At 29.9% G+C, this 27,984-nt stretch overlaps 5 protein-coding genes across 5 annotated transcripts; 3 read left to right on the forward strand and 2 right to left on the reverse strand.

The window, feature by feature from the left end:
* Positions 1-765: 765 nt before the first annotated feature.
* Positions 766-2,382, forward strand: PmUG01_14067900 (homocysteine S-methyltransferase, putative; the record flags this gene model as incomplete). Its single annotated transcript, XM_029008265.1, has 1 exon — positions 766-2,382. The coding sequence occupies one exon, from the start codon at positions 766-768 to the stop codon at positions 2,380-2,382; it is 1,617 nt and encodes a 538-aa protein (XP_028864572.1).
* A 356-nt stretch (positions 2,383-2,738) lies between these two features.
* PmUG01_14068000 (conserved Plasmodium protein, unknown function) lies at positions 2,739-3,765 on the reverse strand (the record flags this gene model as incomplete). Its single annotated transcript, XM_029008267.1, has 3 exons — positions 2,739-3,227; positions 3,441-3,493; positions 3,690-3,765. The coding sequence occupies 3 exons, from the start codon at positions 3,763-3,765 to the stop codon at positions 2,739-2,741; spliced, it is 618 nt and encodes a 205-aa protein (XP_028864573.1).
* A 2,382-nt stretch (positions 3,766-6,147) lies between these two features.
* On the forward strand, positions 6,148-10,435 carry SENP1 (sentrin-specific protease 1, putative; the record flags this gene model as incomplete). Its single annotated transcript, XM_029008268.1, is given in 4 exon segments — positions 6,148-9,201; positions 9,215-9,796; positions 10,005-10,133; positions 10,400-10,435. The coding sequence occupies 4 exon segments, from the start codon at positions 6,148-6,150 to the stop codon at positions 10,433-10,435; spliced, it is 3,801 nt and encodes a 1,266-aa protein (XP_028864574.1).
* A 1,039-nt stretch (positions 10,436-11,474) lies between these two features.
* Positions 11,475-12,967, reverse strand: PmUG01_14068200 (conserved Plasmodium protein, unknown function; the record flags this gene model as incomplete). The annotated part of the gene is made up of 2 exons (XM_029008269.1): positions 11,475-11,621; positions 11,822-12,967. The coding sequence occupies 2 exons, from the start codon at positions 12,965-12,967 to the stop codon at positions 11,475-11,477; spliced, it is 1,293 nt and encodes a 430-aa protein (XP_028864575.1).
* Positions 12,968-14,811: 1,844 nt separating this feature from the next.
* On the forward strand, positions 14,812-26,999 carry PmUG01_14068300 (bromodomain protein, putative; the record flags this gene model as incomplete). The annotated part of the gene is given in 2 exon segments (XM_029008270.1): positions 14,812-17,316; positions 17,331-26,999. The coding sequence occupies 2 exon segments, from the start codon at positions 14,812-14,814 to the stop codon at positions 26,997-26,999; spliced, it is 12,174 nt and encodes a 4,057-aa protein (XP_028864576.1).
* Between the last annotated feature and the right edge of the window lie 985 nt (positions 27,000-27,984).

Raw genomic sequence — 27,984 nt, forward strand, 5'->3', positions numbered from 1 at the left:
ATATATATATATATATATATATATATATATTTTTTTTTTTTTTTTTTTTTTTCTCTTTAATATGCTCTCCCGGTAATTCAGAGTGCGTAACATTTTCTTGTTATAACTGCATACATGGGTGTAATTTTTTTTTTTTTATAATATTCCATTTTAAAGTTAGTAAAATATAGTGCTAAAATAATTTCTGCGCAATTATTAGCTAGCCTGGTCATAATTTAAAGGTATATTTTTTATGCATTATTATACGAGCGTTATTCACGGTATCTCCTCTCATTCGAATATTTTCCCAATAACCCACATTTTTATTTGCAAAGAGTGTATTCATATTTATCTATATATGTGTGCTTAATTATTTATTATTTTTTCGGTTTTAATTTCCTCCATTTTGAACAAATATGTACGAGTAGAATATTAAAGGAAAAAAATTTGAAAAAAAAAAAATATGAACAAATTATGAACAAACTTTGAACAAATATGAACAAATTATTAACAAATATGTACAAATTATTAACAAATATGAACAAATTATTAACAAATATGAACAAATTATTAACAAATATTAACAAAATTTGAAAAAAAAAAAAAAAAATGATCAAATTATGATAAAATGATGTTAAAAATATGATAAAAATATGATAAAAAATGATAAATATATGAACAAATATGAACAAATATGAACAAATATGAACAAATATGAACAAATATGAACAAATTATGAACAAATTATGAACAAATTATGAACGAAATTTGCAGTACGAACAAAATATGGACAAAATGGCGAAACACATCTACACGCTTGATGGGGGAAAGATTACCGAGCTGGAGAGAATGGGCTTTAGAAACTTCGACTTTTTATCATGCGAAGATAATGAAGAAAAGGAGGAAGAAGGAGGGACAGAAAAAAAGGAAATGATGATGCAAATTTTAGAAAATATTCATTTAAGCTATTTTTTGGCAGGAAGTGATATAATATGTACAAACACATTTCAAGTTAATTTACATAGTTTAAGGAAAAAAAATATAAGTATAGAAAAGGGAGAAGAAATATTAAACACATATATAGATATAGCATATAACAGTGCTGAGAAATATAAAGAAATAAAAAGAAAAAAAGGTAATTTGTGGGAAAATAGGAAACAAAATGATTCTATATATGAACATTTAGAAAATTTTCACAACATCAGAAAGGACTTAAATAATGTACATAGCACAGATATATTCAATGTTGAGGAATATTTAAGTGAACTACAGTTAAATGATACACAAAATGAATGGAAGTGGGCAAAAACTAAATTAGAAAGAGGTCCAAAAAGTTGCTGTGTTGCTTTTTCAAATGGAAGCTATAGCTCTGCTTTTTGTGATTTTAGTGAATATTCTGGTGTGTTTCATAAAAATAGAAGAAAAAAGGAAAAAAGGGAAAATTTAGCAATTCATGGAAAGGTCATTACAGGTAACAAATTGGCTAGCTTAAAATATGATGAGACGGGTAAAAACAAAACGGACGATTTTACAAAAATGTTAAATAAACAAATAAAACATTTCGATATAAAATTAAATATTCTAAGTGAGTATACTACTCGGAATATGACTAAACGAAGTAGCGTAGAATTTATTCCTATAGCTAGAAGGTATGATAAAAAAAGATGTAACATGGTAGCTAGTCCAAAATTATTTAATTATGGATTAGAGTATTATATAGACGTATCTGATGAAGAAATTGCATCCAATTGTAAATTCAAATTACAATGCTTTTGTAGAAATACCAATAAATTAAATTTCTTTTCACTAACCACTTTTTCTAATATAAGAGAAGTATTAACCTTTTACAATTATATAAAATATTATGCTTCCAATTTTAAAAATAATGTAATCATTAATTTTTATTGTAACAGTTCGAAGTTTATTGGATGCTCCGATTACTCTTTTTTCGACATTGTGTCGATATTGTTATATTTAGATTCTTATAACAAATTCATAAACGCTATAGGTATCAATTGTGTAAATATAGAAAATGTGTATGATTTATTTTTTCCTTTTAAAAAATATACTTGTCCCTATATAAACATTAACGAGGATTCATATAAAAGTCAAAATTCGCAAATAAATTCTATTGTTAAAACTGCTTTGAGGAGTCTAAAAAAAAATAGGTATATTCAAGACGTAAATTTTTTTTGCTCTCCTAACAAGTCCCTACAAAGGGTATCCTTTGACAACAGCACTAATGAAGTTACATTTCATACCTTACCAAACAAGACGGACCACGTGTACAACTACGTGGATAAGTGGATGGAGGTTGGAATAAACGGCTTTGGAGGCTGCTGCTACTACAACCCCTACGATGTTTCCCTTATTGATTACAAGTTAGGGCGCCTGTGTCGATAACAAAATCTAGGAGGTCAAGTCGGTTTTCTGATAAGCGATGGTTATAATAATGGAAAAATAAATGGTAAAGGAATAGTTCAATCGAAGTAACTTCTACTCCACTTCCAGGAAAAATTGCTAAGGACAAAATGCTGAATACGTCATAATTTTTGAAAAGTGTTAAGATCTTTTTTTTTTTTTTAAATAAAAAAAATGAACCGAAAAGAGAGAGGTTTGGTAAATTTATTACTAAACAGGAGTTAACGATTCGTAAATTTTTTTTTTTTTTTTTTGTTGAATGTACATAATATATAGATGTGTATAAATAATGGCATACCACCCCAACGCAAATTTGATTCGTGGCTTACCACCTATCACTAGCAATCCTCATCGCTGTCCGTTGCGTCCGACTCAGAATCAGAAAAGTGTTCTTCATTAGAATTACTCTTTTCTTGTATTTTTTTGTAAAATTTTTTATATAAATCATCTGCTTCTTTATTTTCGAATAATTTGGTTTTCTCATTATAAATGTATTCAACCGATTTATGAACATTCTTTTTAGCAACTTCCTTTTTTATAGTAAAAAGAGGTTTATCTGTTTTTATTTCCCCTTTATATTCCATTAATAAATTATCACAGTTATAAACATGTCTGTATTTAAATTTACAATACCAAGCACATAAGCATCTATTGTAAATTTTTATACACTTATCGTTACATATCTTGCATTCAGACAGATTAAAATTATGACTCTCTTTCATCTTTTTTATGATTCTATTTTCTATTCTTCTCAAACCAACACACAGTAAGAATCTCCCCCCGTTTCTCCAATCAAGGGGATAGCGCGGAATCAGGCTCGCGGGAATCTTCACATGTAGAATATTCATATGAATACATGTTTTCATGCGTATATGTATACAAGTATACATATATATATACATCAACACATGTGCATATTTGCTCTAATTTTAGAATGCCCACATGAGGTATTTTTGTTGTTGTTGTTGTTGTTGTGTTTCCCTAAAATTTGCTTATTATGGCTACACTTCCCCTCATAGTTTGCTCTCCTTTATACGTACCTTGGTCGTTGGGTAAACGGGGTCGTACAAAGATTTTCCATGTTGATGATTTCCTATTATAGAAAATTTTATAAAGTTGCAGTGTACATGGAAATCACAATAAGACGAAATAATAAAAATAAGAAAGTAATGGCAAATAATAATAAAGAAGTAAAGATAAAAGTAACAACAATATTAATGAATTTACAGAATTGTAATTATATTTTTTTATTATTCCAAAGTTTGGACATATTAACTGCTTTTATTAACCTCTATACCCAATTGGCCTTCTTCCCGTTGGGGCCTTTGGCATCTTTGCCTTCAAAATGTTTAACTTCTTAGACATACTTTTTCAAAAAATTTTGTTTAAAAAAAAAAAAAAAGTTCGTTTTTCTCCCCAATTTTGGGATATTTTCCTCTATCATTTTTTGGTAGGTCATTATAAGAGAAGCACAGGAAAAGAGAAAATGTATTTAAACAAAAATAATTTTTTTTTTTTTTTTTTTTTTTGCGATGGAGGGGGATGGTATCGCTACTGTTATCAGTATCTGTGTGGGTTTACCTTTTAGCTAATAACAAAAACTTTGGAAAATCGGTAAAGGGGCATGCTAATGAGCTTAAGGAAGTAGCGATATGAAGCTTATATCCTTGTATGAAATTATATACCTATACATAAAAACATGTATACAATATACAATATGGGCATATACGCATATATTGTAAGTACTTTACTCTGTTCTACAATTTTTTCGTTTTACTTTTGCGCGCGGATTATATATACGAACCCTTTGTACTCGTGCTTCTTCCTGTATGTGAATTACGAGCACCCTACATATGAAAGTACATTATATTCATGCATATTTATATATATATATATATATATGTATGTACTAGCACTTTTTCTATTTTTTAAACCCTTGATATTATTTGCCTTAAAAATGTTTTCTAAAGATATACATGTTCCAGTTTACCTCACGAATTCTAAGTGCATAAAAATTTGCCTGCTAATGATGAATGATTAAGTATTTGTACAAATGAGTAAAAAAAAAAAAAAAAAATATATATATATATATATATATATATATATATATATACATAAATAGATAAATATACATACATATACATTCAAGTAAATTTAATCGTATAAACAGTATACATAAAATACGCTGTCGAATTTGTTTACCTGATGCTTAAATGATTAGTATTTTTTAATGTAATATTTTTTCTGCTTCATTACTATCGTCCTTTCCTTATCCCTTTTCATATTTTTATATTATTCCTTATTCTATTCCATTCCTTATTTCTACTCCTGTTTATTTCACTTCATTATATTATATTTTATTCTATTTTTTTATTTTATTTTTTTATTTTATTTTTTTTGTTTTTTCCCCATTACTTTGTAGTCCCTTAAAAATAAATTAAAATTAAAATAATGAAACATCCAAGGGGTTAGTACGTACTTGTTATCAAAGACAAAAAAAAAAAAAAAAATATACCCCAGGAAAGATATATATAATAAAAGAAGCTAAAGGAAGTTAAAAGAAGCATTTCGTTTTTACTTTTTTTTTTGTTTATTTCTTTTTTCCCTTTTTTGTATTCTTTTAATATATATCATGCAGGAATAACTTTATATTTTATTTTCTATGCAGCAAACATTTACATTTTATAAGTGAGCATAACAAGCATGCCATCGTAAGAACACTATATCTAAATGTATACCATACGTGTATAGCTTTTTATGCTAAATTGTAATTCTGTTAATTTTCGGCTTGTCAATATTATTCGTAAACTTTCTTATAAATACGACGGATTATTTACACGTACATATATGCATTGATTATGTACATGTATACGTATGTGTGTTATGTATAATACTTTATTATTTTTTTATACATTAATCCTAGAAGGCTATTAAAGCTTTGCTCCATTGATCATAATTAATGTGTTTGCAACTTGACTCCCCCGAATTGCAATTTAAAGCGTTGTTGTACATAGTATTTTTTAAATTTGTAAATTAGATTTCACGTACCATATATACGTATATATATATGAGTATATATGTATAAATGTATACGTATATGCACAAATTTAAAGGAATAACAAATTTTCTAGTTACACCTTACTAACATATATAGTATAATAAGTACAGAGATCATCAGAAGAACATAACACAAATTTTGTATTTTGTACTAATTTTAAAAAGAAGAATTACTACATAAAAATGTTTCGTTATTATATAGAAATATGAACGGATTTTTTATTTTGCTTATCTTTTTATTCCCTTTTTCCTTTTTATAATTAAAAGAATGTATAACTAGAACTGTGAAGAGTTCTCCTATTTTTAATTAATGGGTTTTGTATTATGCTTCCTTTTTTTGTTTCATTAACGTGTATATGTAGACGTACATATGTTAATATATAAGGTACGTATATGTGTATATGTGTATATGTGTATATGTGTATATATGTATATGTGTATATGTGTATATATGTAAAATAAGAGAACGGACTCATCAAAGCTTAATTCTTTTTTTTTTTTTTTTTATATTACAATTTGAATTTAGCTGATGTGCATTTTTCGTTTGTTGGGGGGTGTATATATATATTCACATTTGAAAAAGAGTATATGTATATATATATATATATATATGTATGTATATATGTATATATATTTGCACACGCATGAACGTACTCATGAAAAAGAAAATATACTGCACGAAAAAATAATATGAATAAGGGCCACTGGAATATTAACTGTTTGTTTGAAAAGGACAAGTATAGCATCGCTTCAAACCACAGAGCACAAAATGAGGAAAATAAAAAAGTAAGTAGCAAAGTATATAGCAAAGAGTATAGCAAAGAATATAGCAAAGAGTATAGCAAAGAATATAGCAAAGAATATAGCAAAGTAAGTAACAAAGTAAGTAGTAACGGAAAATATAAAGAGGCCGCATACACTGCACATGACCATGATTACAAGATAAGAGTACTTTCTACAAATTTGAGTGGAGAAACGTCAACGAATGATCATCACTTTGTGTTTAAGCAAAATAGGCTACACCATGATGATCGTAGGAAGTTATACAGTGATCATTATAGGAAATTAAATTATGATGAAAAATTATGTAGGGAGAAACATGATAAGTTAGACAGTAAACAGGAAAGTAGGAGCGGTCGAGTGGAAAATAGGAGTAGTAAAGTGGAAAGTAGAAACAGTAAATTGGAAAGTAGGAACAGTAAATTGGAAAGTAGGAACAGCAAAATGGAAAGTAGGAACAGCAAAATGGAAAGTTGGGACAACAAAATGGAAAGTAGGAACAGCAAAATGGAAAGTAGGAACAGCAAAATGGAAAGTTGGGACAACAAATTGTACCGCAAAATGCACAAGGAAGGACACCGAAAATCAAACCATAAATTGGGCCTAAAACAGAATAATAAGAGTTATACGCATTTTAAATCTTCCTCTAATACGGGTGTTGATAAAAATGTAAACAGTGATAAGGAAAAAGCAGGGAGTGGTCTTCTTTGGAGTTGCGTGAAAAGTATGTGCTCATCGTTCGCATCTGTCGTAAAAAAAAATATATTCTCATACGAAAACAGTAATTCAAATTTAAAAAAGAAAATAATTTCAGATAATTCAAGGTTAATTGACAAAAAGTCCAAAAGAAATAGACAAAAAAAAGATGATAAAGGGATGTTAAGCGATGATAATTATTTGTCCAGTTTAAAAAATAAAAGTTGTTTTATCTCAGGAAATATTAAGTATAAAAATGAATCGAACAGTATGAATAATTTTACACACGGTTATTTAAAGAAAAACGAAAAATATAATGCAGATGATGAAAATAATAAAAATGATGAAAATGATGCAAATGATGCAGATGATGAAAATAATAAAAATGATGAAAATGATGAATATAATAAAAATGGTGAATATAATAAAAATGATGCAAATGATGAATATAATAAAAATGATGAATATAATAAAAATAATAAAAATGATGAATATAATAAAAATAATAAAAATAAATATAAACACAATGATGAACATGTGACAGATAGGAATAAGAAAATAAAAAATTCTTTTTACGATTTTTCGGAAAATGATATAAAGAATTTGTTCTTGTCTGATAATGAAAAAATGGATTATTCGTATTCTCATTTAAAAGGCAGCATAAAAAATGGTCAAATGACTACTCATAATGGCACAAACGTAGAGGATGTTCAGAAGAAAAAGAAGCATAACAGTTGCATTTGCAAGGAGGACAATCACGGTAGTTACAGGGAAGAGAAGAGATATGATGTTGATTTAAATATGCATAAACGCAGTAGCAGTAAGAGTAAGTATAACTCAATGAATAATTCAAATTACTCTAAGTATGATTTAAAAAGTCTTAGTAATAATGAGAGTAAACAGTCATATGAAAATAATAATATGAAACCATATGAGAAACCACATCAGAGGCTTTCCTCCTTAACATTTAATAGTAATAGTTACCAATACAAACTTAAAAATATGTATAATGGTGATATAAATATGAAGAAAGATTTTTTTTTTTTTGAATCATCAGAGGACGAATATGGTAATAAAAAGGATGATAAATATACGCCTAATGAAAAAAGAAAGAATAATGAGTATAGGGAACAGAAAAATAAAGGAAGTAATTCAGCTAGCTGCAATAGTGAAAATGATAAGAAAGAAACACATTTCAATAAACAGCAGTACATTGATAATGATTTGCTAAAACGGTATTGGCAAAAGGATGAAAGCAAATATAGTCATGATGATAAAATTGCAAAAAAAGGCATCAGAAGTGACAGGAGCTGCAAAAGTAGTAGAGAAAGTAGCTTCAACGGTGAGCACTGTCTAAGTGAAAATGAAAAAAAAATTAACATTGAAGGGAAACAACTCCAGGATGGAAAAAAGAATGGGAAGAAGGACAAAGCGAAGGATAAAGCAAATGAAAAGGGAATTGCATATTTCATATATAACGATAAGAAGGAGGAAGAGAAGAAAGAAGGAAAAGCTACGGACGATGCACGCATGCCCCAAAAGGAGCAAGTAGAAAAGCTGTATTACGAAAATATTCTCATGGAAAAAGATCGAGAAGAAAAATCAATCAACGGTAAAGATGACAGTAGCTTCGAAAGCTTCAAAAACATTTTTTATGATCGAAAAAATAGGAATGTTTCAATTCATGAACAATCGTGTGTAGATGACAAAGCAATGGATAAGCATGAGGAGGAACAGTTTAAAAATGAGCATGACGACCATCACCACCATGGTAAAATACTCCTTAATGACAACACACATATGGATGGTCAAGGGCTGGAGAGACAGAAAAAAAGTAGTCATTCTAATAATTTTATTAAAAACAATGAAGAAATAAAAAAAATGAGATATGAATATAAATCACTAATACGAATAATAGACACATTTATTGACGAAAGTTTAAACGGACAAAGTGTTAACAATTCTCTTATCCATACAAACAGTAATAGAATAAATGATGAGAAGGAAGGAATGAAAAACAATTTTTTTTCAGAGAACGAGGATGAATATAAAGGTGAAGACTCTATGAAAATAATAGATGAAATATCCTTGCAAAATAAAAATAAATATATTATATTAAAATATGATGAAGATTCACTCATTGAAGCGTTAGAAAAATTAAGAATTGATAAACAGAAAAAATTAGAGGAAGCGAAAGAAGAAGGGGAAGAAGAGGAAGAGGAAGAGGAAGAAGAAGAAGCTGATGAGGATGCAGATGAAGAGAAAAAAAAAAAAAAAAAAATTAAAAATAGACAAAAGTATATTTTTTAAATGTAATAAAAAAGATCATTACGAAGCAGCTGTATTCATTCTAAATCAGAAAGGTGATAATAAAGTTTTAATTGATAAGTTCAATGTACCTCTTTTATATTCACAAATAAAATGCTTAATCGATACAAGATGGTTAAATGATGAAGTAATTAACTTTTATCTTAGTATGTTACAAGAATACAATGAACAGAATACAAAAAATAGTATGTCACATTTACCAAAAATTTTTATTTTTAGTACCTTCTTTTTTCAATCCTTAAGTTCAAATGGATGTTATAATTATAGTAAGGTATCTCGTTGGACAAAGAGAAAAAAAATTGACATTTTTTCTTTCGATTTAATTTTAATTCCTTTGCATGTAGGAGGAAATCATTGGACTTTAGGCTCAATTAATATAAAAGATAAAAAAATAAAATTATATGACTCTTTAAATATGCCAAATAAAAAATTTTTTGAATACATAAGTAAATACATAGTTGATGAAATCCGAGATAAAAAACAAATGGAAATTAACATTTCCTCATGGGAGTATAACAAGGAGGGAAGTTCAGAGGTATGCCTCAGAACAAGCCTTCATTTAAAAAAGGGGAGAAGCGCCCTTCCCTTACCCCCCAAAAAAAAAAAAAAAAAATATGAACTACATCCATTTTTTGCTACACGTATATATACATATATATATGTATGTATGCACGAATGTTTATTGTATTATCACCACATATTGTACATGTTAATGCGAATTTTAATTTTTTTTATTTTAACAGGGCGGAATACCGCATCAAGAGAACGGATATGACTGCGGTGTGTTCACGTGTATGTTTGCCAAATGCTTAAGCTTCAACAGAGAATTTGATTTTAATCAAAAAGATATAAAGGAGATACGATTAAAAATGGTATGGTGTGAGTGCACACAACTTGTATAATGTTTACATGTGCAAGTGCATGTAATATACATTTACATGTCGATTGCACTTCTGCACATTTGGCGGAGCTGTGAAGTTTAGCTTCTGTTTACGCTTACGCAGTTCTTAAGCGGTTTATTTTGTTATATAGTACCTTAGTTATACTTTGTTATATTGTACTGTGCTATATTTATATTGTATTATATTTTTCTGCATAGTATTTTACTTACATTTTTCTCTTTTTTCCGTATGTGCAGGTTTACGAAATATCTCAGGGGTGTCTTACATTTTGATCGGAACGGTAGCAAAATTAGCAGAAACAGCACAAGTAATAACAGAATAATGTAGGAGCTTTTTTTTTTTTTTTTTTCCATTATATTTCGTTATAGTTTTCTCTATTCTTTATTCATCTTTTTTTTTCCTTTTTTTTTCCTTTTTTTTTCCTTTTTTTTCCTTTTTTTCCCCTTTTTTTATGTGCCCACTTTGCATTAACATGCAACGCGTCTCACAAATCTTGTATTTATTTTTTTTTTATTTGTTTTTAACATGACTTTTTTTTACCCTTTGGACTTAACGTATATTGTGAATGTATATATATATGCACATGTATAATATATATGTATATACATATATAACGTGTACCTATATGTATGTATATACTCATATACGCATAAGATTCTTTAAATGTTTTATCCCTTTTGTCCCATTATTCTTTTTAATTTTTAAAAAACTTGTTATTTGATGGTTACAATACTATGCCTTTTCTTTGTATTAAGGCACCCTTTTTTTTTATTTTGATACATTTTGCTTTAATTAACGAATAAAAAGGCAATTTTTTGCATTTTCTGAACTCTATCGTTTTAACTTTATCGTTTTAACTTTATCGTTTTAACTTTATCGTTTTAACTTTATCGTTTTTATTTTATCGTTTTTATTTTATCGTTTTTATTTTATCGTTTTCACTTTTTCATTTTACCTTCCTCATTTTAGCTTCCTCGTTTCAACTTCTTCATTAGCTTAACCTTTTCATTTCTCATTTTTTTAAAAACGTAAAATTTTTTTTTTTTTTTTATATATAAATAGTACAGGTATTTTATCCATTTCTGTAGAGTTATCTACTTTAATGGTGTGTAAAAATTTTATAAATGAGGAAAAAAAAATATAACTTGAAAAGTGCATACAGGGGTCAAAAGGATGAAAAAGTCTTAACACGCACACATATATATATATATATATATATATATATATATATATAAATACATACGTATGTGTATAAGACTTGGCACATGAATAATTCTGCCAATAAAACAGCCATTTGGCAAAAGTTAATTTTTAAAAGGATACTTTGTCACTATAATGTAGGCAAGACAAGTGAGCTACTTCGCTACCGTACTCATATAATATATCTTCTTTCCTTTTTCTCATAATTTCATGCTCGAATATGCATTTTTTAAGTTTACTGTTAAGGGTATTTAGTTCCTGTGTAAAATTTAATGGGGAAAAAATGTAAAATTATTAAGGCGTTTTTATGTGCATACTTGCGCAGGTGGCATATGTTCCCACGTGCGAACAAATTTGTGTGTGTACATATACATATGCTTTTGTATGTAATCGTATGCACATGTGTGTGCGTGCGCGTATGGGGGCACTCAAAATTTTTTGCATTTATCGTTTGTAACCTTTATTTGATGGAAGGCGGTACGAGGTACATGAACGAAGTCCTTTATTTGGGAAAGAATATTTTCAAGTGTGAGCGGCTTTTCAATTTTCAGAACAGCACTATCATTGTTGTAATGATATGGAAGTATAAAGTAAAGTACGGGGAATAAATTTTCATTGACATCTTTTAACACGTTATAATGAATACCATATTTTGAAGTGTCTATCCCTACAACATTCACTGGCACATAATTTGATTTAAAAATTTTGGACAAATCAACCATTAAAGATTTAATATACATATTTAAAAATATGTTATTATTGTAAAAGAATATAATTGTCTTTACATTATTATCTATAACATTTATGACTTGTTCAGGTTTTATATCTTTATATGAATGAATATTTTGCTTAAATTGTAAAATTTGGCACAATTTTCTTTGACCTTCATTTTTTTTTTTAATATAAGGTATATAAAAACATATTAAAAAATGCGGGAAAAATAGCATAAAGATGAAACATATATATGGTAATGCTGTTGATATATACTGATATGTGTATTCTTCTTTTGTTAATCTTTTTTTGTCAATAAGAAAAGAAGACGGATCTACATTATGTTCATACCTTTGTATGTTGTAATAATAAAGTGAATTAATATTTTTTTTTTCAAGGAATTTTTTTTTTTCATCATTTTTTATTTTTTTATTTTCCATTATCTCTTTTACATTTATAAATATTTCCCTCATATTTTGAGCCCTATTTAATTTTATATTGCTCAGCATGTCTTCGTAATAATATATATCAAAACTGTTTATAATTTCTTCTTTTTCTAAAATATGTATAAATTTTTCCAGTTGCTCATAACTGCTTGGTTGGCAAATAATTCTATCATACAACAAATTTTCTCCCCCTCCTTCTCCTCCTCCCCCTTTAAAAACTGTAAATGTACCTATCTTATTGAAGTTTATATTTAACGGAAAATTATTCCTCCGTAAAACTTTTAAAACGTCCTCGTTCTCTTTTGGTTTTACCTGACTTGTGCAGGTTTTTCTCTCTATATTGTTGCAGTTACTACGCTGGAGGGTAAAAGATACGTACCTCCATGTATATCTACCATTTAAAGCATATCTTAACGTTTGGATATATTTGTTAAGAAGCGGTTTCATCTTTATGAATGTTATGCTTGAGCTTTTTGCAATAGCTTTTCTGTAATATCGTTTTTGATCTTCCCTTTTCGTTGCAGTTACTTAACTGTTTTGTTAGCTATTTGGTTTATTTTATTTATTTGGTTCCGCCTTAATTATTATGATCTGCTTTATTTATTATGATGTGCTTTATTTATTTTGATCAGCTGTATTTTATTTATTTTGTTCTGCTGTATTTTATTTACTTCTGTTTCCTTTGATTTTATTTATTTTTCTTCCCCCTTTTCTTTTTTTTAATTTGTGATAATGCACACACATTAGAGTTGCTTCCTCCTTATCATCTATATTGTGAACTACTATTTGCACACAAGGTTACATTGTCATTTTTTCATTTTATATATATGTAGTTTTTATTATGCTTTTCTATATTTACGGAGTGAGGGAAAACTTCTAATAACGCGTCTTTTCGTGTAAGCATGTTTCTTCTTAAAAATAAAATTTTACGTCTAGTAAGAAGCGCAAAATAAGCGTGTTTACATATATACAGTAGTACAAGAATAAATTTTCATATGTACAAATTTGTACGTACATAAATTAACTACGTTTCCTAGCCAGTCCACTGACTCTCAGGTTTGACTACCTATGCTAATTTAACATGAAGAGAAAAAAAAAAAAAAAAAAAATATATATATATATATATATGAACATATATAAAACGATATAGTATGATGTTAACAACGTGCTGCTTAAAGAGTAAAGCATTTAAACATAATTTTTGAAAAGCTTTTCAAAAAAACATTCTGTAATAAGGTATACAATTTCGTCGAACTATTCACAAGAAAATGCACGTAATTTTTAAAAGTCATGTTGTCCTCAATAGGAGAAAAAAATATACGTCCTTTGTGATTCCTGTATATATATATATATATGTATGTATACATGAATATATTTAGGTGTACTCTGAAAAAATAATTTTTTCGAATTTTATATAGTGTAGAAATACACAAACTTGTATACGTCATTTAATAATTACATATATAAATATAAAAATACATGTACATGTACATAAACATATACGTACATACCTATATACATGATAAATGTATACGTGCATAAATAAAAACGTACATAAATAAAAACGTACATAAATAAAAACGTACATTAATAGAACGTACATAAATAAAACGTACAAAAATAAAACATACAAAAATAAAACGTACATAAATAAAACGTACATAAATAAAACGTACATAAATAAAACGTACATAAATAAAACGTACATAAATATATATGTACAATTTTTTAATTATTTTTTTTGTTTTTCCCTTTTTTAAATTGGTTCGTGGGAAATGCTTATGAATACTTATATATATTATGTATACGTATAAACATAAATTTTTATATTTATGTACAAATAAATGTATACTTATACAAATATATATATATTCATTTAAATATATATTTATGTACAAATGTATATTATAATTTATTTATGATGAGGGGAATAATTTTTTCAAGTATATTACTATGATAAACAAGCTTTTATTCATGAAAAAATGTGTATATGTTTACTAAACGGTAAAGGTAAGCAGCATACATATATGTGTACTTATATACATAAATTTTTTTTTGTAAATACATATATATATATATATATATATATATATATATATGCATTTGTTTAGTCATTTTTCATTTTAAATATTTGAGTATTAGTTTATCATCTGTCAACTTTCCCACTTATTTTGTTTGAATCCCCCCCCCTTTATGTATGATGTCGAACTATTGGGAAAGTATTAATTTTGTTTTATAATCTTTACAAACGTAGCAAAATAATAATAGAAGAAAAAAAAGAAAATGAAAAAATGAACAACATAGTTAACTCCATAAGTGTAAAAGGAATTAATGGAAAAAAGGAAGAAGAACAAACTTCAAGAAAGGAAAAACATGAGCAGCAGCAGCAGGAGAAGAAACTTTTTCCACGTTACAACATATATAATGGGGAAAGAGCAAAAAATATAACAAGGGGCGCTGGAAAAGAGTATATGAAAAGAGCATATAACACTGTTCAGGTGAATCAGGAAGAATTGTTACTGAATATATTGAATAAGAATAACAATGAGAATAATTATAGGTACACGAATAACTGTACGAATAAGACATACATAGGAAAAATTGGAGGCATAAAAAGGAATGAGGTTAAATGTAATCTGCCTCACGTTACCTTTGAAGAGGAAAAAGAAATTATAAAAACATACTACGAGTTTTATAATTTTACGAAATTTCAAAACATTGATAAGTCTTATAAAGGGAATGACTTAATAAAATTTTTCAGCGATATGAATATTTTAAGAGATTTAAAAAAAGAAAAAATTAAAGTTCAAAAGAAGAATGATTTTTTAAAAAAGGGTAAAGGTATAATTCGAAATTATGAGCAACAAAAAAGGGAAAAGGAGAAAGAGAAAAAAAAAAAAAAAAAATGTGCAACCATTGAACATAATGTTATGAGTAACTACAGTGATATAACGACATCAAACATGTTAAGCCTCGAATGGAAGGACGATGTTTCGAAGAACTATTTATTACAGTGTTGTAATAACAGTTTAGCAGGAAATCTTTTAAATATTCATAACACAGATTTTATAGAGATAGAAGACATTTTTGATGAAAATAGATTAAACCAGGTTAAAAATCAAAATTTTTGTTTTTATAAAAATATTAAAATTAAACAATCAACAAGAAATGAGAGTAGTAACAAGGATGAACATGCTGATAATATAAAAAAAAAAAATACCAATGGTTATGCTCTTCGTAAAGAATACTTTACTCATACCAATTCCAGTAATACTAACATACGAAAGAGACAAGAACCTTCTCTGGATGGAATAAAAGATGAATATAATGGTAGGAGTACTTGTGGAAATGCAGAAGAGGCAAAGAATACTAGTAGAGACGCTAAAAATAGTAGTAAGACACTCAGCGAGAATGATGAAGGAAGTGATGGCTTTATGCGTGATCTCAATAGGGAGAACAAAAGAAATGATGATAATGTCCGTAGCTACAACGAGGAAAATCCTTACCACAATGGTAGGGACATTAGCTCCAACGAGGAAAAGCATAACAACTACAGCAGTTTCCTTAGCTTGAGTGAGGCGAAGCATAACAATGAAAACAGTTTCCTTAGCTTCAATAAGGCTAACGATGATGTGAGCTACGCTAGTATTGACTTTATTGATAACTCAGAAATGCACATGAAAGTGGAAGATATTAATATAGTAGAGTGTGGAGAAGATAACAACTTAAAGAAAAAAAATTATTTAAGAGAGTTAGATGACTCAAGAGATTTAGGGGATTTGCTAGAATTTAAGGAGTCAAAGAATGTTCCTACTGAGGATGAATTCGAGGTGGACCTAGATAAAGAATTTAACTTTGATGATGAAGTTGAAGAGGAATTGAAGGAATTGGAGGAAGTGCAGGAATTGGAGGAAGTGCAGGAATTGGAGGAAGTGCAGGAATTGAAGAAAGTGCAGGAATTGAAGAAAGTGAACGAAGTGAGTCAAGTTAATGAAGAAGATATGTATAAAAGCAAAATCTCAGGATCGTTTGAGAATAACATGAAGAACATATCTCCCATCTTACAGGATGATGCAAAAGACAATGTACATGATTCATTTTCATATCTATGTTTTGGCAGTAGAGATAATTCGTTTGTAGATGATAATATGTCAGGGGTAAAGGAAAGTCACTGTGTGAAGAATGAAGATTATTGTACATTGAAAAATGATGATATACAATTGTTCGAAGAGATGAATGAAAAAAGCGAGTATACCAAGAATGACAGCTTAATAGACTTCTTCGATGAAGGCGGAGTTAATGCAGATGATGTTAATTACGAAGATGCTAATGCTGACCATGTTAATGCCCGCAGTGCATATCTTTTTGATGAAAACGACCTTGTGCATTTGAAAAACAAAAATTCAAGCAAGTACCTGCAGGAGGGGGAGAACATAATAAATCTAAAGGAGGATAAGATGGACAGCTCCGAAAGGATAAGCGATTTATTTGGGGAACTTGACAATATTGCAGAAATGGATAACGTTGATGGATTGGATAACGTCGATGGATTGGATAAGGTTGACGGATTGGATAAGGTTGACGGATTGGATATCATTGACGGATTGGATAAGGTTGACGGATTGGATATCATTGACGGATTGGATAAGGTTGACGGATTGGATAACATTGACGGATTGGATAACGTTGACGATTGGATAACATTGACGGATTGGATAACGTTGACGGATTGGATAACATTGACGGATTGGATATCATTGACGGATTGGATAACATTGACGGATTGGATAACATTGACGGATTGAATAACGTTGACGGATTGGATAACATTGACGGATTGGATATCATTGACGGATTGAATAACTTTGATGGACTTGATAATAGTGACAATCTTGACAATTTTAGCGAGGGGGAGGGCAGAGACCCCCATGGTATGCACAACATTTCTTCAAGGAAGGGTGAAAAGAAAGAAAGCTCCCTTCTATACGATTTGATTGAAGACAAAGGGAACGAACTGATTATCGAAAACCATGATGATAATGGTAATGATAATGATTATTTTAATACGATTCATGATAATAATGTTAATGATGATGATAATGATAATAACGATGACATTGTTAATGATGATGATGACAACTTAAATAATGTAAATTTACATTTAAATGATGAACAGGTCATGCTAAAAGGCTTCGAATTAAATAAAGAGAGAGGAGGAGTATTTTTTAATAATAGCATGTACACATGTGAAAATTATCTGCATGAAACAAATGATATATATTATAACAACACAGAGAATGAGTTTAGGAAGAAAAAAAATAAAAATGAATATGATTTTTTTAAAAATATATACAAAGACTATTATAACTGTTCTTGTCCATATGATGAGCTTTATTTATTTGGAAATAATATTGTAAATAATGTATATATATTTATATTATTAAATTATAAATATATAAAAAATTATAATTATGATTACTCAGTGTACCCTTTTAATAATGAGGATTACGCACAGTATGTTTTTAAAAACAAATGTGCGGATAAGAATATATTACATAATGAAAATATTATAAATGATATATTTAATATAAATGAAAATAACAATCGGTGGAGCGAGAGGGAACGAATGTCGTTAATAAGGAGGAAGAGAAGAGCATACCATAGGGGATATGACAGCGGCAGTGATAGTGGTAGTTGTAAAGATAGTGATGGAGAAAGTGATAGAGGAAGTGCCAGCGGCAGAGATAGCGCTCTCAATGACAACATGATGATAATTAGAAATCGAATAGACAACGACGACTCCGTTTCGGTCATATGTAACAATAACACACGCGCAGTTAGTGGTAAGCATATTATCAACAACAATGGTAATAATAATAATAATAATAATAATAGTATTAACAGTGATAATCATAGTGCCAATAATAATGGTAATAATAATGGTATTATTAACAGTAATGATAATGATAATGGCAATAGGAACGGTATCAGAAGCAGAAGCGGCAATGTTCTCTGTAACAGTGGATCTGATGGTAATAATAACAGTAATAAAATTTCATTTGGTATGTCGAGAAGGACGAACGAACCATTCTACGTGTATCTGGAAAAGTATGGAGATATTTTGAATTGTCGAAATAATGAAGCCTATGGTGATGGTATTTACTTATACAATTTTGCACATGTATTGAAAGATGTTCTCTTAAACAATGATAGAACAGGATTAAAGAAGAGCACATTATTAGAAAGAATAAACAGAAAATTATTGGATGAGATTAAAAAGAATAACAACATTTCGTACATGTTAAAAAATTTATTTTTAAGGGAAAAGCCCGTCTCAGATGTGTTACTTAAGTGTATGATCTACTCGCATGAGGAATATAAATCTTTTAGGAGTGTGGAACACCATGCCTGTATTCTAAGGGGTAGAGGTAACGAAAATGAAAAAAATGGTAGCAGCATAAATGGTATTAAAAAAAATGTTAAGAGCAGAAGCGATGCTTTTGGTAGCACCCTTTCCCTTTTGATGAGAAACGAAGTGAATAGCTCCAGTCAAACACAGGAGAATGTATTTATAGAGAATAAGAAATCAAGAATAAAGACTGCAGAAAAGATTTTAAGCAATGTAAAAAATATTATGTTTTTTTCTAATCTAAAAGTAGATGGGTTTTATAAAAAGAGAAATCCTCATGAAATAGAAAATATGATAGTGTCATTTAACAATGTATTTATTCATACAAGAATGACGAATGATTACTTTTACAGCTATGAACTTTCAAACAAGAAGGGAATAATAGCCTTTTCCAGATTCCACAAATTAGACTTTAGAACAAGTATAGAAAAATTCTGTCATTTGGGTGAATATGCAAATTTTAGGAAAGAACAGGAAGGGGGAAGGGAAGTGAAAAGAGGAGAGGAAATAGAACATGAACTGGAAAGAGAAGAAGATGAAGAGGGAGTGAAAGTGGAAAGGGAAATAAGGAAAGAAAAAAACGAAATAAATAGAGCTCTTTTAAATTGGAACTCCATTGAACGTGAAATACAAAAGATGTATTCCTTTAACAAAGGGTGTAGGCATTTTTTTAAGAAAAAAAGAAGCATCAAGATTGATGGGAGAACCACATATTCAACCATTTTGAATAGTAACGATGTTATCGAGGCTAGAAGTTGCACTGATCCTTTTGTTCATAATGACACACCAGTGCATAACAACACTTCAAGCCGCAATGATATGTCAACTGGTAATTCTACTTCAAGTGGAAGTGCTAATTTGCGGGTAACCAAAAGGATAAGTGATATAGTAAAAATATTGCTTGATGATGACTTTGACTCGAGGCCCTACATAATAGACAGATGGAAGATCGAAAACAACTACGATAACTCAGTAATAGATGAATATAAATACAATAAGAATGACGATGACCAGGCATTACTATTTTACAATCATTCGTGTTTATTATTAAATGATAATAGTCCATTAGTTATCCTAGAATATATTGAAAAAGACCCTCTAGTTTTATTAAAAATTGGTATGAACAGCAAACTAAATCATTACTTTATGAGTAATAATGATGAAAACTTATATTCCTTTGAATATAAAAATAAATTAAAAGAAGGTACAGAACCATTTGGAGAAATAAATGTCATAAAAAACGCAATCAACTATTTCGGTGTATCTATTAAATTGAAAAAAGCAAAACAAAAAATAACATTTATTGAAAATGAATTATTTAAAGCCTTTTTATTTACATTACCTGTGTATCGCCTGAACTGTTCAGATGAAAATCAAGATATTTTAAATGAAATAGAAGAGAATGGTAGCGAGGTGCACAGTAATGATGAAATGGAAGATACAATGGATGGACATCATTATAGTACGAATTATTCCTGTTTTAGTGAGAAATGCCCGGATGTAAGTCAAAAGAAAGAGGATAAGGAAAACGAGAGCGATGCATCATCATATCATGCAGTAGAGGTGGGGGACGCGAATAACGCGACGCTCAATTTTTTAGAAAAGGAAGGGGAGGGAAAAAATAATAATAAAATAAATAAAGGAGCGGAGAGTGAAGTAGTGGAAAACAAAGAAGTGGAAAATAAAGCAGTGGAAAGTGAAGCAATGGAAAATAAAGCAATGGAAAATAAAGCAGTGGAAAGTGAAGCAATGGAAAATAAAGCAGTGGAAAGTGAAGCAATGGAAAATAAAGCAGTGGAAAGCGAAGCAATGGAAAATAAAGCAGTGGAAAACAAAGAGAAAGCATCAAACAGAAGTTACTTCGTAAGGGGTAGAAAACCTGACGAGGTGAATACTAAGGAGAAGAACAGTAATGCCATTCATAATGATAATTTATTTTACAACACCGACTTCTTACTGATACGCAGTGTGTCATGTAACAAGTTTAAAATTTTTATGAAACCACTGTACGTTGACGTAAACATTTGTAAGATTCTGGAAAGGGAAGGTACTGCAGTGGAGAATTATGGAAAAGATGAAAGTCTTTACGAGGGGGGAAATAATGAAGAACGAACAACGCAACAGGTATCTGTCAATATAGCGTACGAGCAAGATAATAAAGAAAAAATGGTAAATAATGATTATGCCAAATGTGGAGTTCGTTTCGACTGTAATGGTACCCACTGCACTGTGACCTACAAAAAGGATCTTTTTGAGGAGGAAAAAGAGAAGGAAAAAGAGCAGTTAGGGATCAGAGGATTGAGTGGTAATATTAATAGTAATGCTAGTAGTGGTAGTAACGATAGTATTGGTGTTAGTGGTAGTGGAGGTAGTAGTGGTAACCACATGAATTGCATTTTTTACAATGTGGGATTTTTAGATATGACTGTCGACATGTTTAGCCCGTTATATAAGAAGTACATAGGAGAAAAAAGAAATTATGTGAGGAGTTGGTTAGTAAAATTAATAGTGAAATATAAAATAAAAGACGCTAAGAAGATAAAAGAAATTTTAAAACGAAAGTTGAGTACCTTTATTAATGAAAAAGATATGAATGCTGTTGTGAAGTCGTTAGACTTTAACTGTTTATTAAGTAAAGATTATATTGATGAAGATGATCAGAAGAATTATTATAAAGTGAAAAATGTATGTATTATTGAATGTATATATCATTATTTACAGTTATTTAAATATGAAGGAATAAACTTTAAAAGTATATTAGAAAGAGAAGAAAAATTAAATACTCTTATTTCTTTTTTTAAAATGGAAAAAGAAAGAGCAATAAATAATATGGCAAATGTTAAGAGGAAGATGAACGTTATATATGAAAGGTATTGTTACAAAAAGGAAGCCAAAGCTATCGATTTTGAAATAAAAGAAGAAGACATCAAACTAACGCCTATCAGTAACTATTACTTTGTTGGAAATTATTTTTATGATAATAATATGCTCAACTATTTACTCTATATTAAATATTTAATTTCGTATTCTCCTTGGAATGTGTTAAAAGATTTTAGTGCCAGTATTTCCAATGAAGCCAAAATTGGCACTGGGGGTTTTCAAGGAAAGCAAAGAAGGAAGAGAAGAAGTAGGATAGGGAGAAGGATAAGGAGAAGGAAAACAAAAAGGAAGAAGACAACGATGATAATGAAAACAATGATGACTATGCCAACAAAGAGCACAAGGTTTCATGACGACCAAATGGTACATGGCCTAAGGAAAGCAACTACAGGGGATATCATTAGGGGAAAAAGTGGGCATGCACTGTCGGAATCGGACATGGGAAGTGATACATCTAAGGAGGAAGAGGAGGAGGAGGAGGAAGAACAAGAAGAAGCAGAAACTGCAGAAGAGGAAGAAGCAGAAACGGAGAAAGAAGAAGAAGAAGACGAAGATGATGAAGCGGAAGAAGACAAAACAGATGAGAGCGAATCGGAAAATGCAGGGGGAGGAGGGTACACGAATTACAGAAAAAAAAAGACCAAGTTGAAAATGAAACTGGAAGAGGAATCTGACCAACATATGGATGATAAGAGGGAAAGAATAAAAAAAAAAAAAAAGAAAAAAAAATTGAAGGAAGAAGGAGAAGAAGATGATGATGATGAGAGGGAGGCGGAGGATGAGGAACAGCATGATCAGCAAGGGCATTCCTTTGACAGAGAGGAGGAAAACTATTACAGCACAAGTATGAAAAGGAGGAACAATTTCAATGATGGCAGTAGTAACGACTATGTGTATAGTAATGACAATGAATCAGTTTACGATCGCATGGAAAATGAAGGGAAAAAAAAGCAAAGAAAACACAGCAACAACAGCAGCAGCTGCAATAACACCAACAAACATAGTAACTGTGCAAATAAGAAAAAAGCGAAAAAGAATTATTCATATGCTACTTATTTATTCAATCATATTCTACTGAATGAAAAGATTCAAAGTAGCAGTTTACATGAGAAATCAAAGAGTAAGGATAAGGATGGCAAACCATTTAGTACTAGGAATGTTTTGAACAGATACAAAAATAGTGGAATGAAAAATATGAAAAGCAAGCATTCTGCATATACTCATCATATCAGTAACCATATTAACAGTATTAACAATCACAGTAATATGCTACGAAGGGAAATAGATAAAACAGGAAAAATAATGGAAAGAAAAGGAGGTTGCAATTTTGCAAAAAACAGTAAAAGCTACTTCTATCACGGAAAAGGGAAATATAATTTTAGCTACTTCCACACGAAGAAGCACATGATGGCACGTATGCAAGATGCAGTAAGTAGTAAGAGAAGAATGGGGAAGATGCGAAACGTAAAGCTGCATAAGGGATATGCTGAGGAGGAGGATGACGAAGAAGAAGAGGATGACGAAGAAGAAGTGGATGAAGAGGATGATGAAGAGGATGACGAAGAGGATGAAGCACACATGAGAGCGAATTACAGGAGTAAAAAAAAAGGAAAAGGTGCGGATCTTCAGGGATATTATTACTATAGGGAAGATAACAACCCCTTTGGTGTGGGTGCCAATAGCAAGCACAAACAAAAGCGGCAGCAGGCTGAGAATTATCAAGTAGGAAGAAGAAAAAGAAAATATAACCGAGGAAGCAGCACACGTAGTAACGTAGATAATGATGTACATAATGACGTACGTAGTGACATATGGAGTAACAACCATAGGGATAGTGATGTGTTGGGTACGTGTGAATTTAACGATAAAAGAATTGCTAGACAAGAAAATATACAAAGCACCTTAAGGGTTATTCCATATTTAAGTGTGAAGGAAGTGACAAGATTACTTTTAAACATGAATTTTAGTATGAATGATATAAAAAAGATGAGTAGAAATATACAAATAAATAAATTAAAAAGAAGCATAAAAGGTGGGTACCTAACTAACCAAAATAAAATTATGTACATAGCAATGATTAAAAAAATTATTTCGGAGCAATTTAAAAATTTACATTACCCTGTTCAGTTAAAATATAATAATAATATTTTATATTTCAATGAAAAAAAAAGCATCTCGTACGGTTTACAAGAAAAAGATAAGATATACTCAAGGGAACAAAAAGAAATTGGAAAGATGAAAAATTCGTGTTTACTTGTTAAGAAGAGAAAAAAAGTAGAAAAGAACAGGATTAAATTAATTAAACGTTTCGTTCAGGTTTCTTCGAGCGATGAGTATTCCTCATGTGAATCGTCTTCCACGTCATCTTCGTCTATTTCTGCGTGTGCGTGTGGATGTGCAGATAGGCATGCACATAAACATACGCATGCGGGCGTACTCACCTCCACGTCATTTCGTTCCCCGTGCGCTGCAAAAGTGAGCCCTCCTAGTGAGGAGAACGAAAGGAGTAAAACAAAAAAAAAAAAAGAAAAAGAAAAAGAAAAAAGAAATTATGAACATAGACATGCGATTAAGGATGAGGATGATGAAGAGGAAGTGGAAGAAGACGAAATAAAGCATCTTGAAATAATGCGTGAAATACAGACGAAAAAAGATAATTATGATGACAATGAAATGAATTATAAATTAATTTATTGTTTGAAGTGGACAAGGGTATACATTAGAAGGACTGATGATAACAGTTTGAATATACTTGATTTTGAAAATTATGATTATATGCATGATGTCAGTAAAAATAATAACAATGATATTAGTAAAAATATGAACGAAGGATATGATATGGTACAAAATTCATTATATAACAACAATAGGAATGAGAATGAAAGTAAGTATTTACCAAATGATGAGGAAAAAAAAAAAAAAAAAAAATTTTCCTTTGACAATGTAAAAAGCAAAAATAATATTTTATTAAAAAACTCTTTTAAGCCTATAGAGAAATACTTTATGAATGAAAATAATAAAATTGTAAATGTACAAACATTGTATATTTATGGAAAGAAGAATATTAACGCATTTTTAAAATGGAAGAGTTTTAGAAGTATGCTGAAGAAATATTTCACTCTTCTTAAACACAGAGAAGAGGAAAACAAAGAAGTGCAAAATGGGCAAGTGCGAGTAGGGGATATAGAAGGACGAGAATTGTATAAAGAACAATTTTTAAACGAAAATTTAGTTAACGCTCAACACATTTATAATGACGATGAAGAACATCCATTGCTACATGGTGGTACCCTTTTGGGGGAAAATAAAAAAAGAAAACATAAAAAATATAGAAGAAGAGCAGGAGCTCCTTCAGCAAGCTTTAAAAACATACTTGACATTTTTCCAACGGTGAGCGAAGAAATGAAGGCTTGGCACATAAGTAAAAAAGTAGTAGAAAATAATGAGTTGAATATAGAAAAGAAAAAAATGAAAAACAAAAATGTAGATATCAGTGAACGTCTTAAGGAGAAGGAGAGGAACAGAAAAATGGGAAAATTGCAAGCGCATAGGAACAATGGCCACCATAGTAGTATCCATAGCGTCCACAACAGCTGTAACATAAAAGGAATGAACAAAAAGCTCGTGAACACGAACTACTCCATCAATATTAAGAAGAACAGTAAAAGGGTTCATGCCGCTGCTACGGTAAAACATAGGGATAAAAATGCTTCTTCTCGTCAGTCCGTCAAACTAGCAGTTATACGAAGGGGCAGAGGTGCAAAATCGAAAGAAGAGAACAGGGAAAAGTACGACCTCGATTTGAATGGCCAATCCGAGGTCATCAAAGGAGAAGTAGTGGAAGGAGCGGAAGTAGAAGCGGAAGTAGAAGCGGAAGTGGAAGCGGAAGTGGAAGCGGCGAAATACAATGATGATGGTTATTATGGTGAACGTTATGGTGATCTCTATGATGGTAGCCATGATGGCCGTTATGATGAACCTTATGATGATCGTTATGAGGGTCAGCATGATGACAGTGCACTAACCGGAACAGGAAAGAGGAAAAATTTTAAAGACTCAGTCAAGGAAAAAAATGGCAGCTCAGTATATGTAGACGTAAAGGAAGATGAGGTTAATAAAAAGAAAAGCAAAAGGAGAAGGAAAGGGAAAGAAGAAAAAACAAAAGAAGTAGAATGGGAGAAGAAAAAGGAAAAAGAGAAAGTAGGTGAAGAAGCAGAGTGGGAAAAAGAGAAGGATATAGAGAAAGAGAAGGAGGAAAGAAAAGGAAAAAAGAAAATCAACCACGAACAGTTAAGTACAATCCATTCGGGGGAAAAAAGTTTAAGACGAACGTCTAGCATGATATCAGAGGGAAGTGCGATCCTCAATACACTTAATGATAAGAGCATAGACGAAAATAGTCGCAAAAAATTGAAAAAAGGAAATACTTATAATAATATAAAAGATATAATTGAAAAGTTCAATGAGAATTTATTAAAAATTATGAGAGACGTATCTCAAGTAATGAACTATAAAGCTTTTTTAAATGAAGTAAATGAAACATATGCACCGATGTATTATAGTGTAATAAAGAAACCTATGTATATAAATAAAATAATATTTAGATGTAAAAAAAGAAAATACAATAGTTTAAATTTATTTTTTAATGATGTTAATTTAATTGTTAGTAATTGTAAGCTTTATAATACACCTACATCAGTTAGTTCTTACTTATGTGCAATAGTTGACAATATGTTTGTTGACATTGTTAATAGAGTAAAAAATAATGATGACTTACAGAATTATAATACTATATTAAGTGAACATTTTTATAAAAATAAAAATTTTAACAATACATGGGATAGTTTTAGTATTGAACCGAATGATATTATATTTAATTATTCGTCCACTAGTTTAAATAAAGGAAATGATTTAAATATTAATATTACTAAACAAGAACCCTTTTTAAATAATTCTATGTTTTCCTTAGATCTATGTTCTAACGACACAGGCAAAAACTCAAACACCTTTGATGCGGAAATGAACTCAAACAATTTCTCTGCTTGTTTGAATAGCAACAATATTGATTCCTTCCCTATTTCTGAGAATGCCATCATTGATGTGCACGGTGATCCGAACGATCATATGAACGATGATGCGAACGACCATGTGGACGATAATGCTAATGAGAATGCGGAGGAGAATCGATAAGCCGCTGCGCCTTAGCGGACAGCAGTTTGTCTTGTGATAGGGGAGGCAGTGAGTACGTATGTGCGCACGGGCATGCATATATATATATATATATATATATATATGTATGCATGTGTGTATGCAATTATTCATGTATGTTGTATGTAATGTGGGTATGCTTGCATAACTCGCGTAGTACCTTTTAAAAATATTTCTCATGTTCACCCATTTAAAAAAAAAAAAAAAATAGGACAAACCGTGTAAGATGAGAGTGCACACATATAGCACTAAAATGAATAGTTTTAAAGCTTTTATCCCATAGCAGCCATTGAGAAAAAGAATCAACATTTTGAATAAGCTCCTATATTATAACGTTAAGTTGTATTAGTTATTGCATAATTTTACATTATAATGGAATGAATAATATTATGTCGTAATTATTAGCTTCTTTGTGCATAACTTATCAGATCTGAGAACAGCTGTTTGCACAGTCAGTGTACAGTCAACGGAATAATGAATTTTATTTTTTTTTTTTTTTTTTTTTTGGAATGTGTACATACCTTAACTTCTTTGTTTTTTTATCTGCACACAATATGCACACCTAAGTAGAGGCCCCATACATGCGTATATATATAAGCGAATATGCAGAATCATACACGTACGCATATAAATACACATACGCATACTAATACACGTACGCATACTAATACACGTACGCATACTAATACACGTACGCATACTAATACACATACGCATACTAATACACATACGCATACTAATACACGTACGCATACTAATACACGTACGCATACTAATACACATACGCATACTAATACACGTACGCATACGAATACACGTACGCATACTAATACACATACGCATACTAATACACATACGCATACTAATACACATACGCATACTAATACACATACGCATACTAATACACATACGCACGCAAACAATGAATACCCTCTTTTGCAGTTTTTCCTTTAAAAGGTATTCCAAA

This window comes from Plasmodium malariae, assembly GCF_900090045.1.
Source record: "Plasmodium malariae genome assembly, chromosome: 14".
Classification (NCBI taxonomy): Eukaryota; Apicomplexa; class Aconoidasida; order Haemosporida; family Plasmodiidae; genus Plasmodium; species Plasmodium malariae.